The 16690-nt window shown below is 38.4% G+C and overlaps 1 protein-coding gene across 1 annotated transcript; it reads left to right on the top strand.

The window, feature by feature from the left end:
- Window positions 1-1079: 1079 nt before the first annotated feature.
- On the top strand, window positions 1080-14837 carry LOC137835115 (5-methyltetrahydropteroyltriglutamate--homocysteine methyltransferase 1-like). Its single transcript, XM_068643461.1, has 12 exons — window positions 1080-1289; window positions 2442-2795; window positions 3045-3132; window positions 3362-3489; window positions 3567-3958; window positions 4036-4199; window positions 4278-4358; window positions 13120-13286; window positions 13380-13485; window positions 13586-13836; window positions 13926-14127; window positions 14243-14837. The coding sequence occupies exons 1-12, from the start codon at window positions 1183-1185 to the stop codon at window positions 14609-14611; spliced, it is 2409 nt and encodes an 802-aa protein (XP_068499562.1). The 5' UTR covers window positions 1080-1182; the 3' UTR covers window positions 14612-14837.
- Window positions 14838-16690: the final 1853 nt, after the last annotated feature.

Raw genomic sequence — 16690 nt, 5'->3', positions numbered from 1 at the left:
TCTTCCACTTCTAGCGCCTAAAATGGAGAGTGAAGGGGTACCTTTTAGACTTTTCCTAAAGCTAATGCCTATAGATGTTATACATAAGAGGTGTCTTTAAGGTTTCCCTCTTTAGCACATCCTAAAGCTATTCTATATTATTTTACAAATTTATACAAAAGAAACTATAAAGAGAGATATTAATTGGAGCCTATTCTTGAATGCTTGTAGTCTTCTTTTGGCTTTAGGCTTGATCCTCTCTTTATTTAATTCTTCTTTAATTTTTGAGAAGACTAGAAGGAAGAACTTTAAATGTTTGGGTGGATGGCCTCTTCCTCCATTAGTAAAATCTTCTCTTATTTGATCTCTATCACTTTTCTTGCACCTTTAATTTCTTGTCTTTACATTCAAGCACATTTAATTTCAGCCCTTTACTTTCTTGCTTTTCAATTTGGCATTTATCTTGTCATTAGCTTTGTTTTCGCTTTTGGATGATAAATTGTGTCTTCTTTTGCTTTGTCTCTTTTGCTTTGAGTCATATGTTCTTTAGTGTTTCTAGGAGTCCTTATCTTTTGCTTCTACTTACTTTGTTTTTAATTGTGAAAGTTTAAACGTAATTGGAAGTTTGTTTTAGTAGAAGTAGATTTAAGTTTTAAACAAAAGATTTCAAGTGATCTTGTAATTTGAATCCTAAACTTTTTGTGATAATTGGAGGTCTAAGAGAAATATGATGGTAAAAAGGGTTGTCATGAGTGATCATAGCTCACAAAGGTCTAGGTTCCACATTGCCTTTCTCATTTTACCAAACTGCCCATGTCACCTAATCGCCCTTTCCATGTCAGTCAGGTGTAATTTGACGCAACGACATTGGGGATGTTGAAAAATTATTTTCCATTATTTATATTAATATTATGATTAAAAAAGTCATAAATTTATATACAACTTTGTTACTTCAATCTGATTTATGTTTGTTTAATAAAATGGTAAAAGTTAGAGAATATGAAAGAATCAGAGTGATGGGAAATAAAAATAAATATTAGTGATAATGAAAGAAATAATAAAATATTAGTGATAATAAAAGAAATAAAAATAAATGTTATGGGGGTAATAGAGCTAGATTCTTATTTGTATCGGTTGTGAGAGAAGTAAGAAGAGAGAGGAAGATAAAAATACAGAGCGTTCATAGTGAAGTGAATAGTATAAATGTTCAAACTCTCTGTTCAGTGTGTGGCACCGTTTACATTCTCAGTGTGCTCTCTCTCTCACTCGTCCTCCTCTTTTCGCTTCTCTGTTCGTGCCACTTCTTCTCGGTTCGTTCTCTTTAGTTTTCCCCTTTCAATTTTTAATGATTATTTTGTGTTTTTTCAGCCATTCTCATCATAGAGATAAGTGGGTCAATTTAACTGAGACTCTGATTTTGAGCTTGCCTACCCTTTGTGGTTTGCTATCTCTTTGCCTTCAAATTTTGATTTTGAAAATCTCTGGGGTTTGAATTTGATGTTCACATGAGCAATTCTCATGCTTAGCACTTCCAACTTTTTTTTGTGGATTATGAGTTGGTACTAAGCCTGATTTTGTCACCCTTGTAGTTTATAGTCTGCTGAAGTTGGGAAGTTTTTTAATCTCTATCTTCGCAGTACCCTTTTGGTTGATTGGTCTGTATCTCCCTCTTCGTAGAATAAGAGGATTAACAAGCCCAAATCAATGGTTGTTCACTGTGTGTTTTAATTTGGGTTTGTTGAGAATTATGTGGTTTTTTTCATCATTTAAATAACGTTAGATGTCTGTATATTCTAATATGCAGATGTGTGGTAGCTGTTTTGTTGCTTTGTATAGGTTGTTACAGTTGGAATTGAATTTAAATTTAAGAGCTCTTTTAAATAGTAGGAGGGAGCAGAAGTGAGATTGGGTCCGGTTATAGAACTTGAATTGAAGTCAACAGAAAGATTTAAGTGTAGTATATATTTATATTTCATAAGATTTAAGGACAATGGCTCAAATGACTAGTAAATATTTATATTTCATAATGGACATTTCGGAATTTATTAATGTTATAAATTAGAAAGAACACATATGAATATAATCTTGGGGAGGTGAAAGAATTTGTTATTTTTATTTGTGCATAAAGAACGGAATATCGGATTTATATGTTACAATTTTATCGGTGAATGTTTTCATATCTGGGGTATGGTGTGGATTTAATTTCCTGTGAGTTCATTCACCTTTGTGGGGGGAGTGAAGAAACAATCTGATGAATGGTTTTCTAAATTCAGATTCCATGACTAGATGTTATACTGGAGGTGTAATGTCAGTTATTGTCTGCTCATTTTGTCTCCAATCTAATTGTATGCTGGCCACAATCAGTAAAAACTAACATGGAGGAGCACATGCTATGCATTCTAGCGTTCCTCTTTGTTTGTAACTGTATATTGAAATTGTGGATTTTCATTTTGCAATGACAGAGCAATGGCGTCTCATATTGTTGGTTATCCACGCATTGGACCCAAGAGAGAGCTTAAATTTGCCTTGGAATCCTTTTGGGATGGAAAGAGTAGTGCTGAGGAGCTGCAGAAGGTTGCTGCAGACCTTAGGTCAGCTATCTTGATGCAGATGGCCGAAGCTGGAACAAAGTATATTCCAAGCAACACCTTCTCATACTATGATCAAGTGCTGGACACAACAGCCATGCTTGGGGCAGTTCCTGCTAGATATAATTGGAATGGCGGGGAGATTGGGTTTGATGTTTACTTCTCAATGGCAAGAGGGAATGCATCCGTACCTGCTATGGAAATGACCAAGTGGTTTGACACCAACTAGTAAGTATATTACCCCCTCTCTAAATTTTTTAGTTTTACATATATTTTGATTAAATATTATTAAATGAAAGGTGTAAGTTAGTGTATGAATGGAGATTTTGGTGGGGACTTTGAATGACTGCAGGAGCACACACATACATTCACACTTGACACTGTATTTGATTTAAATTTAGAAATACAAAATTTAATATGGAAACTGGTTTGATATTTGTCATAGTTCTAACAAACTTATTATCCCTTATGGTACAGTCATTACATTGTTCCTGAATTGGGTCCAGATGTTAAGTTCTCCTACTCATCACACAAGGCTGTGCTTGAATACAAAGAGGCCAAAGTTGTAAGTTCAAAGATAGCTTTAGCACCTATCCTAGATTGATCTGAAAAATTCGTAATAAACCTCTGTAGACTCTGGACTTATTAGAAGAATTTTTACTACCTTAACTATTGACATATTACAAAGGTCTCTGATCTGCAAAGAATGTTAATTTCAAAAGGGAGAAATAAATTATTTTGAATTGTTAATTTCATTCACTGATGCTTATAACCTTTGTCTTTCTAATATGTAGCTGGGAATTAATACTGTTCCTGTGCTTGTGGGACCTATATCCTACTTGTTGCTGTCAAAACCAGCGAAGGGTGTTGATAAGTCATTTTCCCTTCTTTCCCTCATTGACAAGATCCTTCCTGTCTACAGGTATGGTCTTAAAGTACTGATATGTGCTGGAATCATATATTAAAGTTGCTTCAATCATACTTCATTATATATTTTAGGGAGGTTGTGGTTGAACTGAAGGCAGCTGGTGCTACTTGGATCCAGTTTGATGAACCTACCCTTGTGAAGGATCTTGATGGCCACCAGTTACAAGCATTTACTCATACCTATGCAGAGCTAGAATCAAGTTTGTCTGGTTTGAATGTTCTGATTGAGACATACTTTGGTGACGTTCCTGCTGAAGCATACAAAACGCTCACCTCTTTAAAGGCTGTTACTGCATATGGGTTTGACATTGTTCGAGGATCAAAGACCGTTGATTTGATCAAGCAAGAATTTCCATCTGGAAAATTTCTTTTTGCTGGTGTTGTTGATGGAAGAAATATTTGGGCCAATAATCTTGCATCTTCTCTGAACACCTTGCAGGAACTTGGGGATATTGTTGGGGCTGGTATTTGTCAATTAACATTGTTATTGACATATTCAGCATACCAGAAATTAAATCTGAACCATCTTTTACTTCTGCAGACAAGGTTGTGGTTTCCACATCCTGTTCTCTTCTTCACACTGCAGTTGATCTTGTGAATGAGACCAAGTTGGACCAAGAGATTAAATCTTGGCTCGCATTTGCGTTACAAAAGGTTGTTGAAGTAAATGCCTTGGCCAAGGCATTGTTTGGACAGAAGGATGAGGTACATCATACCCATTGATTTGAAGGCTTTTTTCACAAACTTATGTCATTTTGTTTCTTATAGCCTATCTTTTTGCAGGTTTTCTTTTCTGCTAATGCTGCAGCCTTGGCTTCAAGGAAGTCCTCCCCAAGGGTGACAAATGAGGCTATCCAAAAGGCTGTAAGTTCTTATCAAGATTTTCAATTTGGTTCTTTTACTTAAGAGGATATTTTTTAGAAGATAAGTATCCAAAAACATCACTATTGTTGAAAGGATTAGTGACAAAACAGGTCACAGAGGATGTGATGTGACTGCTTTGTTACTATGTTGAGAAGAGAGAAGCTGAGAGGGAGTATAATGAATTCCTTGTGTTAGGTACATGCATGTACTCTTATTTATAACAAAGAAATGATAGAATAATAAGGAACAAAATTAATATCTATTAATGAGAAATACTCGGTAAGCAATTGATTCCTAAAATCTAGTAGATACTTTTTGGACATGAGTTTCTTTTTGTCAAGGTGAAAATGAATCTTCAATATGCTTCATCCTTTCAAATCATATCTATAACACTCCCTTCAAGCCAAAATATATACATATACATATAAACACACACACACACACACATATATATATCATAGGAGTCAAGCTTGTTAAAAATGGTCAGAGGGTACGATGACCATCATAGTTAAATCACGATTAACATCGTGGAATCGTTCTGTTCCACAATTTTGCATAGTGCTTTTGATTCAAATCCCACGTGATGTGGCAGTGTAGGATTGTGTAGATCATTGAGCAATATTGTGGAATCATGTGAATCATGCCACAGTAGAATTGTGCAAATTGTCACCTTATTGGGTCAATGGGCTTTCGATTAAAACCCTCACTCAATTAAAAAATGCTTAATTAAGTTATAAGTCCCTCATAAATTTGGATATTTCAATTGATTCTCAATTTAAATTCTTTTACTCAATTTTTTATTTTCCAATTGAGTCCTTGCTATTTACTTTTTTTGTTAACTGGAGTTGGGCACAACTCTCCTGGAGTTGGGGTGAGGTGAGTTTTTTGACAGGAAATGAGGGAGAAGAAGGTAGGTGAGGATGTGCGGGTAGAGGGGGTCTTGGTGAGGGTATTAAATGGGAAGATGGTTGAGGCAAAACATGGGAGGGTCGTGGGTAGTGTTTGGAATCTGTGATCTTGGATTCTAATAATTTGGCTAGGCTCATGGCCTGGGTGATAGGGGTAGGTTGGAGAACAACAAGTTCTCGTTGGATTTTGGGTATAAAGCTAGAGATGAAACATGATCATTTCCGGGTTAAAGCCAAGAACACGATTACAAAGTTTTTCGAACTACTTGGTATTTTGTGACAGTGTTGGTTTGGTGAAGTTTTAAATAGTTTCATTTCGTGGTTGGCATAAGTGGAAGGGCCAAACAGAGTTCTAGAGCCCTACTAAAAGAATTCCAATTTGTGAGTTGGTGATTCTGGTACATGTACATCCATTTAAACCAACTTAGAGCATCATTTCGCATATAGAAGGAAACCATGTTGAGGTGAGAGTCCCAAGGTATATTGTAATATTGAAACAATTGACCAACCTGGAAAAGCCAATCTAAGGGATCCGTGCCATCAAAAGAGGATAGTTGGATTTTGGGTTGCTGTTTGGAAAGGTGGTTGTTGGTGGAGAGAAAGTTCGCATGGTTGTGGTAGTAGTGAGAGGGAAAGGTTGGCAGGTGGCGGTTGGACAAAGGGTGGGGGGTCAGAAACTAGATGTGGGTTGGGAGGGGCCGACTCTGTAAGTGGGATAAAATTGGGGAGGTGAGGCGAGAGATTGGTGAGGAAGATAGTAAGTGTGTGGGTGAGGGTATCTTGTTTGGTTTCGAGGGTGGATTGCCGTGTTTCTAGGCTTTGTTGGAGGGCTAGGTGTTGACTTTCTGGGTGTTCCTGGGTGGCATGAAATTGGGTTTGGAGGTTGGCTATTTTATCTAATATGGCCTAGAGGAGGGTTTCATGGAGATCCTTGTTAGGTTTGGGCGACATGGAGGTAGATCGATGAAAACACCAATTTGTTACGGAGACGCTAGGTATGGGAAGGAAGGAGGGAAGAATTACTAAAGGAAGACTATCTAAGCGAAATAACAAACACTAGCATAGATAATATCTTTCGTATCCCACTCCTTTATTGCAAGGTGGTCTTATAGACTCGTGATTGTGCTAGTCCTAAGGGCAGAGATCCTAATAGAAAGTATTGTGTCACAGACAATCTCAACCGAATTGACAGCTACTCTAAATGAAATCTGTGAGCCATGCGGGCTTTGTTTTCTTCCTTGCGGGCCGGAGTGATCTGGGCCCAATATCAGCTACCTAACAACAATATTGACGAGTTTATGAACACAATGATTTCCTTTCTATAAATGTGATAGAAAGAATTTTAAATTATGAATTCTCTGTAACATTTATGCATCAATTCCTAAGCTTCCAATGACTGATATTATGATTCAAAAGCACGAATAACTCCCATACGGTCAAAGCTACCAAGGATACCATAAGAATGATCCCTAAAAGTAACACCACAAGCAGCCAAACCAGGAGTACCTTTAGCAACACTATCAGCTATAATGATATTTAGGAGATTGCCAGGTAACCAGAATGATCTTTAGGAGGATTGGCAGGCTTGATTTTGATACGCAAGAATTTTAAAATGCAAAATTCTTAACATTGAATTTCAAGCTGAGATTACCGTGTTGATCCCTACAGAAATCATGTTCTTCAATCTTCTGTAAGGAAATTTTTTTATTTTCAAAACAAATTATATTTCTGCTAAACCGTAATGTCATGAATGTATAGAACAGCAGCTAACAAGCTTGGCAAGAGGACGTCAATTCAGAATGAACAGGACTGAATATATATCACTATGGTCAACAGAAATTTGTTTGCAAGAACTAAACCAAGACATATTTTTTAGAATAGGAGCAATGAAAAAAAGACGATCAGCAATTTCAAATGTACGTTCACAGTGTCAAACCCTGAAACAATATAACAGCCGAGTCTAATGAGCATATCATTAGTTGGCAGCTTAAGCAACAATCTCGAACCCAAAAAAGACATAGCAGCAGGAATAAATTTGTACCAAAAAACTTTGGATAGAGGAAGTGTTACTAGAACCTGAAACCAAAGCATAGACCTATTTTAGTGTTACAAGAAGACCAACAAGTGGAGTAACTAATCCTTTTTGTAACAGCTGTGAGACAAAACCCTACTAAGAACCTCTTAACTGGAATACAAAGGAGAAGGGCTGATGGATGATAACCCTGGTGGACACCTCTTTCATAACTAGTAAAGCCAACAACATTCCCATTAAAAGAAAAAGATATAGTGATAGAACCCAAAATGATTCATGGGCCCAAAAGAATGTTCAAGCTGATCCAGGTTTACATAGGCCTAGAATATGGCGTGTGTACACTAGGAGAAACAGAATTGAAAAGGCTAACAGAGCATGATGAGGTGGCAGAGAGAGAGAGAAAGAAAAGGTTGGGTGATAGTTAGTTACGGGATTTGTGGGTGTGTGAGGCGTGTATCCTTATAGGCACAGCCTAGCATGAGAATGGGGGGGAAAGAATATTGCAGTTTTGCAGAATGGAGAATGCTAATTCTCTATAGGAGCATAGCTCTGGACAGTAGCCTCCTACTGTATTTTCCCTTTTTCCGTATCAATAATATACCACGTTTACCTCCTTTCTCTTATTTTCTGTGTTGGTCTGTATCAAACTGGTCCGACCTGCCGGATCTGCGAGGAAGAAACCAGTGCTAGGAGGTGTGACAATTCTGACGAATGCCACCGAAGAAGATGGAAGCCAAAGTATCTGCTCTGGAAAATGAAGTTGCTAACCTACGTGCAACACTCAACACAATGCAATTGAAGGCTGAGAGTAACCAGGAACAACTATTGGCGATGCTGAGCCAGAGTTTGCAATTGAAGCGGACTGATGGAGACAAGGAGACAGGCAGTAGCGGAAACAAGAATCGGAACGGTGAGGAAAGAGGAGATTCCGGCGGACCGACGTTTGGCTCAGGATGGTTGAAGCTGAACGGAGAACTGTTGGACGAGTTTCGTCAATCAGTGAAGAAGGTCGAACTGCCGATGTTCACTGGTGAAGACCCTGCTGGATGGATTGCTAGAGCAGAGGTCTATTTTCATGTCATGGAAACCAGTCCTGAGGTACGAGTGAACTTAGCCCATCTTTGTATGGAGGGATCTACAATTCATTTCTTCAATTCTCTGCTGCATCTGGATTCTGGTTTGACTTGGGAGAAACTCATCCAAGAGTTGCTGGAGCGTTATGGAAGCACTAGTGAGGGAGATGTCTTTGAACAATTGTCTTCACTCCAGCAGAATGGTTCAGTGGACACCTACGTTCTGGAATTTGAACGTTTAATAGCCCAGATCCCAAAATTACCAGATGAACAATATTTTGGATATTTCATCCATGGGTTGCGCGATGATATTCGTGCGAGAGTGAGGAGTATGCGTGCGATGGGGCCGTTGCCACGTTCACGCCTCATTACATTGGCGAAGGCAGTAGAGAACGAGTTGCAGGGTCGCAATCGGGTTGCCACTGGGTCGAAAGGTATGGGTCCCCGATTCGGGTATGGGTCTGGTCAATACAATAAGTCGACCCACCCCACTATGAATGGGCCAGTTTTTGTGGGCCGTGAACAGGGTCAAGGCTGGGTAATGATCCAAAACAACGATGAAAAACAGGGGCGGCTACCAGCGACAGAAAAATCACGTGCAACACAGAAGGATCGTGGAATCCGCCATCTTCCTTACCAGGAACTTTTGGAAAGAAGGCAGAAAGGGTTATGCTATAAGTGTGGGGGGAAATTTCACCCCCTTCACCAATGTCCGGATAAACAATTGAGGATAATGGTGTTAGAAGAATCTGAGGAAGAAGGTGAAGCGCAGGCTTTGATTTCAACGGAGATGGAAGAAGAGAACCTGGAAATTGATGGTGAATGCACTGTATTGAGCCTGCAGACATGTACTGTTCAACCCCAGACAATGAAATTGGAAGGTGCAATTAAGGGAGTACCCATTGTGATTTTAGTTGACAGTGGGGCAACACACAACTTCATTTCTAAGAGGTTGGTTCAAACCATGGGATGGGAAGTGGAACTCACTAAGGAAATGAGAATTCGCTTGGGAGATGGTCATAAGGTTGTAGCCAGAGGAGAATGTAAGCAGATGGAAATTGAATTAGAGGGAATTAAATTATTTGTGGATACCTTGCTGTTTGATTTAGAAGGCATTGATGTGGTTTTGGGCATGTCGTGGCTGGCTACCTTAGGAGAAATGGTGGTGGATTGGGGAAAGCAGACCATGAGATTCCAACACAACAAAGAGTGGGTCATGGTACAGGGACAGAGCACAAAACATACTGCACAAATAGCTTTACAAAGCTTTGTGGGAAACACACGTAAGTGGGTTGAGGAATGGTTTTTTGCCTCTGAATTGGTGCCCCAGAACAGAGTTGCACAGACCACTGAGATGACGAGTTTGACTCCAATTCAGAAACAGCAGCTCGACTATTTATTGGAGCAGTTTGCAGAAATTTTTACAACGCCCGTTGGACTACCACCAAGGCGACAAATAGAACACAGAATCAACCTGTTGGAAGGACAAGGTCCGGTAAATGTTCGACCCTATCGCTATTCCCATCATCACAAAGATGAAATAGAAAAACAGACCAAAGAATTACTGCAAGCAGGGTTAGTACGCCACAGTCAGAGTGCTTTTTCTAGCCCTGTTATTCTGGTGAAGAAGAAGGATGGATCGTGGCGAATGTGTGTGGATTATAGGGCTTTGAATAAAGCAACCGTGCCGGATAAGTTTCCAATTCCCGTGATTGATGAGTTGCTTGATGAGTTGCACGGAGCTATGTATTTTTCCAAGCTTGACCTCAGATCCGGGTATCACCAAGTGTTGGTGCGAGGTGAAGATGTCCACAAGACGGCGTTCCGCACACATGAGGGGCACTACGAGTATTTGGTAATGCCTTTTGGCCTGATGAATGCTCCGTCTACGTTTCAGTCCCTAATGAATGAGGTGTTTCAAGCCATGCTTAGAAGATTTGTGTTGGTTTTCTTCGATGATATACTGGTATACAGTCACGATTGGCCATCCCATCTTTAGCATCTTTCCACAGTGTTGAGGATCTTACGTGACCAGAAGTTGGTTGTCAACAGGAAGAAGTGCGCTTTTGCTCAGTGTTCAATAGAGTATTTGGGTCATGTGGTTTCTCAACAAGGGGTGACTATGGATCCTGCCAAGATTGCTAGTATCATCAATTGGCCAACTCCCAAAAATGTGAAAGGTGTGCGAGGCTTTCTGGGACTTACCGGATATTACCGGAAATTTGTCAAGGACTACGGGAGGATAGCACGTCCCCTGACGGAGTTGACCAAGAAAGATGGATTCACCTGGAATCCTAGATCTCAGCTAGCATTTGACACTTTGAAGATAAAGATGACAACAGCCCCAGTTCTTGCTCTACCTGATTTTTCACAACCTTTCATCATTGAAAGTGATGCTTCGGGCTGTGGAGTAGGGGCAATTCTTATGCAGAATTCCAGACCTGTGGCTTTTTTTAGCAAGGCTTTGAGTGAAAGAAATCAGACAAAGTCAGCATATGAAAAGGAATTGATGGCAATTGTCTTGGCTGTGCAGCACTGGCGCCCTTATTTGTTAGGTAGGCAATTTATTGTATATACTGATCAAAAGAGTCTGCGGCAGCTATTGCATCAGCGGATTTCCACCATGGACCAACAGAATTGGGCTGCCAAGCTTTTGGGGTACCAGTTTGACATTGTTTATAAACCAGGGGCCACGAACGGAGGGGCAGATGCTTTGTCCAGAATGTACGAGACAGGGGAGTTGCATTCTTTAATTTCTTACCCTGTGTGGAGTGACGGAGGGCAGTTAATGGAGGAGGTTCATCAAGATGAGGCTTTGGCTACTATCATTGCAGCACTCAAAGCAAATACCACAAGTAAACCTGGTTTCTCATATAGAGAAGGGGTTTTATACTATGAAGGGCGCTTAGTAATTTCAGCTCAGTCCATGTGGATCCCAAAGCTGTTTCACGAATTCCATGCCACCCCTCAAGGAGGGCATTCGGGTTTTTACCGTACCTACTGGAAGTTGGCTGCCAACATCTATTGGATAGGGATGAAACGAGCTGTTCAAGAATACGTCAGGAGTTGTGATGTTTGTCAGAGGCAGAAGTACTTGGCAACCACTCCCGGTGGATTATTACAGCCTCTACCTATTCCAGAAAAAATTTGGGATGACTTATCCATGGATTTTATCAATGGATTACCAAAGGTGAAGGGAATTGACTCGGTGTTTGTGGTCGTGGACCGCCTATCCAAGTATGCTCATTTTATTCCCCTCAAGCATCCGTACACAGCTAGAGTGGTAGCAGAACACTTTACCAAGGAAGTGGTTCGTTTACATGGAACACCGAAGTCTATTGTAAGTGACCGCGATCCTATCTTTGTCAGCAACTTTTGGAAGGAGTTGTTCAAGTTGCAGGGAACTCACCTTACCATGAGTACAGCTTATCATCCCGAAACGGATGGACAAACAGAGGTCGTTAACCGTTGCTTGGAGACGTACTTACGGTGTTTTATTGCTGACCAGCCACGAACATGGATCCAGTGGGTGCATTGGGCGGAGTATTGGTATAATACTACCTTTCATGAGTCCATTGGGGTCACCCCATTTGAGATCGTTTATGGACGCAAACCCCCAACTTTACTTCGATTTGCTGTCGGAGAAACTAAGGTAGAGGCTGTTCAGCAGGAGCTGTTGGACCGGGATGAAGCGTTACGACAATTAAAAGGCCACTTACTCAGAGCACAAGTTAGGATGAAGGCTCAAGCTGATAAGAAGCGACATGACCAGAAATTTGAAGTGGGGGATTGGGTTTTTGTGAAATTACGTCCACATAGACAGCAATCCGTAGCTCATCGAATCAATCCTAAATTGTCTGCTAGATTTTATGGACCTTTCCAAGTGTTGGAATGCATTGGTTCAGTTGCTTACAAGCTTCAACTACCTGACAGCTCACGTATTCATCCAGTATTTCATGTGTCCTTACTGAAGAAAGCAGTGGGAACTTGCCAGGTGGAGAAAGACCTTCCTGAGAGTCTGTCTGGTGAAATTGTTGAGACAGCAGAACCAGAATTGGTGTTAGCTAGCAGAACAGAGTCTCGGCAGGACGACGAGGTGAAGCAGTGTTTGATCAAGTGGCAAGGCAAATCAAAAGATGAAGCAACATGGGAAGATGAACTCACAATTCTCAATCAATTTCCCGCTTTTAACCTTGAGGACAAGGTTGTATCTCAAGAAGGTGGAATTGATAGAACCCAAAATGATTCATGGGCCCAAAAGAATGTTCAAGCTGATCCAGGTTTACATAGGCCTAGAATATGGCGTGTGTACACTAGGAGAAACAGAATTGAAAAGGCTAACAGAGCATGATGAGGTGGCAGAGAGAGAGAGAAAGAAAAAGTTGGGTGATAGTTAGTTACGGGATTTGTGGGTGTGTGAGGCGTGTATCCTTATAGGCACAGCCTAGCATGAGAATGGGGGGGAAAGAATATTGCAGTTTTGCAGAATGGAGAATGCTAATTCTCTATAGGAGCATAGCTCTGGACAGTAGCCTCCTACTGTATTTTCCCTTTTTCCGTATCAATAATATACCACGTTTACCTCCTTTCTCTTATTTTCTGTGTTGGTCTGTATCATATAGTTTAGCAGATTCCAAAACCAATTTAACCCAATGACAGAAACTATCATGTATACCAAACTGTTTCAGAACCTGCAAAAGGAAAGACCTACCAATTTTAGAAGTCTTAATACTTTATTTTTTCCTTAGGCTGCAGCTCTGAAGGGCTCTGATCATCGCAGGGTCACGAATGTTAGTGCCAGGTTGGATGCTCAACAGAAGAAACTGAATCTTCCTATTCTTCCAACCACTACAATTGGATCTTTCCCTCAGACTACAGATCTTAGAAGAGTTCGCCGTGAATTCAAGGCTAACAAGTGAGTGTAAAGTGTTCATCTTCTACCACCTGCCAAATCCAACTATTATTACAGTATGACATTTAAACTGCTATATGATTACAATGTGAATAGGATCTCTGAGGAAGATTATATCCGTTTCATTAAGGAGGAAATTAACCATGTTGTGAAGCTCCAGGAAGAACTTGATATTGATGTCTTGGTGCATGGAGAGCCTGAGGTGTGTTGATGATATTTATTATTAGTAGTTTAATAAAGACTTCTTTCTGAAGTAAAATGTGCTCTAAAACTTAATTGTTTGAAAAATCTTGGCAATTTAGAGGAATGACATGGTTGAGTACTTTGGAGAGCAATTGTCTGGCTTTGCATTTACTGCCAATGGGTGGGTGCAATCATATGGATCCCGATGTGTCAAACCTCCCATCATTTATGGTGACGTGAGCCGTCCCAAGCCCATGACTGTTTTCTGGTCTTCAACTGCTCAAAGTTTGACCAAACGACCTATGAAGGGAATGCTTACTGGCCCTGTTACTATTCTGAACTGGTCCTTCGTTAGAGATGACCAACCAAGGTATGAAAACCTTTATTGCCACCTTGCAGGTTTGAGTGATGGTTTTGCTGGATATTTGTCTTACTTAACTTTATCTATGTTTTTATTAGATTTGAAACATGTTACCAGATTGCTTTGGCTATCAAGAATGAGGTTGAGGATCTTGAGAATGCTGGTATTACTGTCATCCAAATTGATGAGGCTGCTCTAAGAGAGGGTTTACCTCTTAGGAAATCTGAGGAGGCTTTCTATCTAAACTGGGCAGTTCACTCATTTAGGATTACCAACTGTGGTGTAAAAGACACCACTCAGGTTCAGCTTCATTTCTCATTCTCATGTTCTAATCTGTACTAGTATATTTAGTCAAATTTACATACATATATATATATATATATTATATATATTAATATATTGTGATATTTGATAGATTCACACTCACATGTGCTACTCCAACTTCAATGACATCATCCACTCAATCATAGACATGGATGCTGATGTGATCACCATTGAGAACTCCAGATCAGATGAGAAGTTGCTTTCAGTCTTCCGCCAGGGAGTGAAATATGGTGCTGGCATTGGTCCTGGTGTTTATGATATTCACTCACCAAGGATTCCACCCACAGATGAAATTGCTGACAGGATCAACAAGATGCTTGCAGTTCTTGAGAGCAACATTGTGTGGGTGAACCCAGATTGTGGCCTCAAGACACGCAAGTACACTGAGGTAAAGCCTGCTCTCACTAATATGGTTGCAGCTGCAAAACTTATTCGCCACAGGTTAGCTAGTGCCAACTGAGTTCAGAATCAAAACTCAACCTTTCTATTTCCAATAATCTCTTCATACAGCATTTTCTGCTCTTCTTGTAGGTAACTAGTTTGAAACCTATATTTTTGTTTATTTTTTTAGTTATTTCTTTACATTTAATATATACATGTATAATAGTTTTTTTACATTGGATCATACAAGAATTTGAATACATTTGACACATTTTGAAGGAAAAACTATTAAGATGTGATATTAATTATTGTTTTTGTATATTATTAATATTATTATATTATTATTAGTATTATTAGTATTATACTTTTGAATTTATTAATGATGCATTTTGAATTTATTTATTTTATTAAAATAGAACCAAGTGGTGATACAGGATAGTAGCGACTTTTTAAGATATCTTGTGTAAGGGTAGTTTTATTTATTTCTCTGTTTTTATTTAATTATTCATTTAATAGTTATTTTTAATATAATTAGTATACTGAATTTCAATCTACTAATAATACAGTCAAATTTATTAAAATTATTAAAATAAAACAAATATATAGAGTAGTTGTAATACTTTTAAATTAGCAATAACATTTTTTAAGATTTTAAAATGCAAAAAATTAGGGGGTATGAGTAGAGAGATATTTGTGATGCGGTTTGGTTTGATTTTTAGTTAAAAATGTATTTAAATAAAAAAATATATGTAGTTTGAAAGAAAAAATATTCGTACCAAATATTAGCTTGGATCAATTTTTGTGATTTTTAATTCTTTTAAAAGTTAAAAACATATATTCTTGTAGTTTAATATCAACAAATACGAAGTCAAAATTTAAGTGGAACTTAAGAGCATAAAAATATAACACATGACAAATTTGACTAATTTACCAAGGAAATATATAAATAAATTATATATAGTCTCAAATGTGTATATAGCATGGAAATAGAAAGGGAGTCAGTCATATTTGAAACCCAAGCAAGCGAGGGATGCTAGGTTACTTTATTTTTTTTATTTTCTTTTTATAAAAGCTTTCATGTTAAGCATCATTATGCAATTTGACATCTTAATTAGGCTAACACATCAAGTAACAACAATTATATGGAATCACATGAAAAAATATTACTAAAAAAATAAAAAATAAAGAAAATACAAAAAAAATATGGGGGACCAGACCAAAACTCATATGTTAATAAAAACGATACATAAGTAGATTATACCTATTCATAATGAATTCTAAGAATAGACTAGATGAAAGCCTATTATATAAATGAAATGATTCTCTATGCATAAATCTTAAATTAGTCAACTTATTAGCATATGCATTCCCTTCACGAAAAAATATGAGTAACCCTAAACCTGATTTTTCCACAATAATTAAGATAAGTATTCCATCGATTATGAAGCATCCACGAAACATAGTTATAACAGTAAACACAACACAAACCAAGACAGAATCACATTCAAGTCATACATTAATAAGTCTCGTCTTTTGAGCTTAATCAATTTATCACAACAAGCTTAATCAATTTAACCAAAGAACTACCATCACTCTTAATAAAAGAAAAAAGATAATCCTTATTAGAGAAATGAGAAGAAAGAAAAATTTGTCGAACCCAACTCCAAATATGAAAAATATTAGAACATTCAAAAAATAAATGTTAAATAGATTGCTCGTACTTTTCACAAAGCGTACATATATAACATATATGCAAACCTTTATTCTGAATATGTAGGAAGCCGTCCATGAAAAACTTTCTAGAGTACTAGAGTTTTGGAAGAAAGAATATATGAAGATCAAATGAATTTACCCCAACCACAGGGAACTCCTGGTTCCAAGAAAAAAGTCCTAGCCGATTTAAGAGTGAAACGACCAGACTTATCTAGAGTCCAATTAGGAATATCCTGTTCCTCCCTAACCATGACATGATTTAAAAAATGAGGTATCTGCTGTAAAGACAAGGGAATATTCCAATCACAACCTGTCCAAAATCGAGAGACTCTATCCGGAATGCTAGCACCATCAGATAGCTCCACAATATTTGCTAAAGTAGTAGAACACCATTTATCATTCCAGAAATTAATAAAAGTACATGCACCAACAATCCAAGAAGTAT

This window comes from Phaseolus vulgaris, chromosome 5 (genome assembly GCF_000499845.2).
Source record: "Phaseolus vulgaris cultivar G19833 chromosome 5, P. vulgaris v2.0, whole genome shotgun sequence".
Classification (NCBI taxonomy): domain Eukaryota; kingdom Viridiplantae; phylum Streptophyta; class Magnoliopsida; order Fabales; family Fabaceae; genus Phaseolus; species Phaseolus vulgaris.
This window is presented reverse-complemented; position numbering and strand designations above follow the sequence as displayed.

Excerpts from the sequence above, each read along its gene's own strand:
- LOC137835115 (XM_068643461.1), top strand. The coding sequence starts at position 1,183 with ATGTTCAAACTCTCTGTTCAGTGTGTGGCACCGTTTACATTCTCAGTG. Across the intron at positions 2,796-3,044 it reads AAGTGGTTTGACACCAACTA|TCATTACATTGTTCCTGAAT; the intron begins GTAAGTATATTA and ends CTTATGGTACAG. Across the intron at positions 14,128-14,242 it reads GTGTAAAAGACACCACTCAG|ATTCACACTCACATGTGCTA; the intron begins GTTCAGCTTCAT and ends GATATTTGATAG.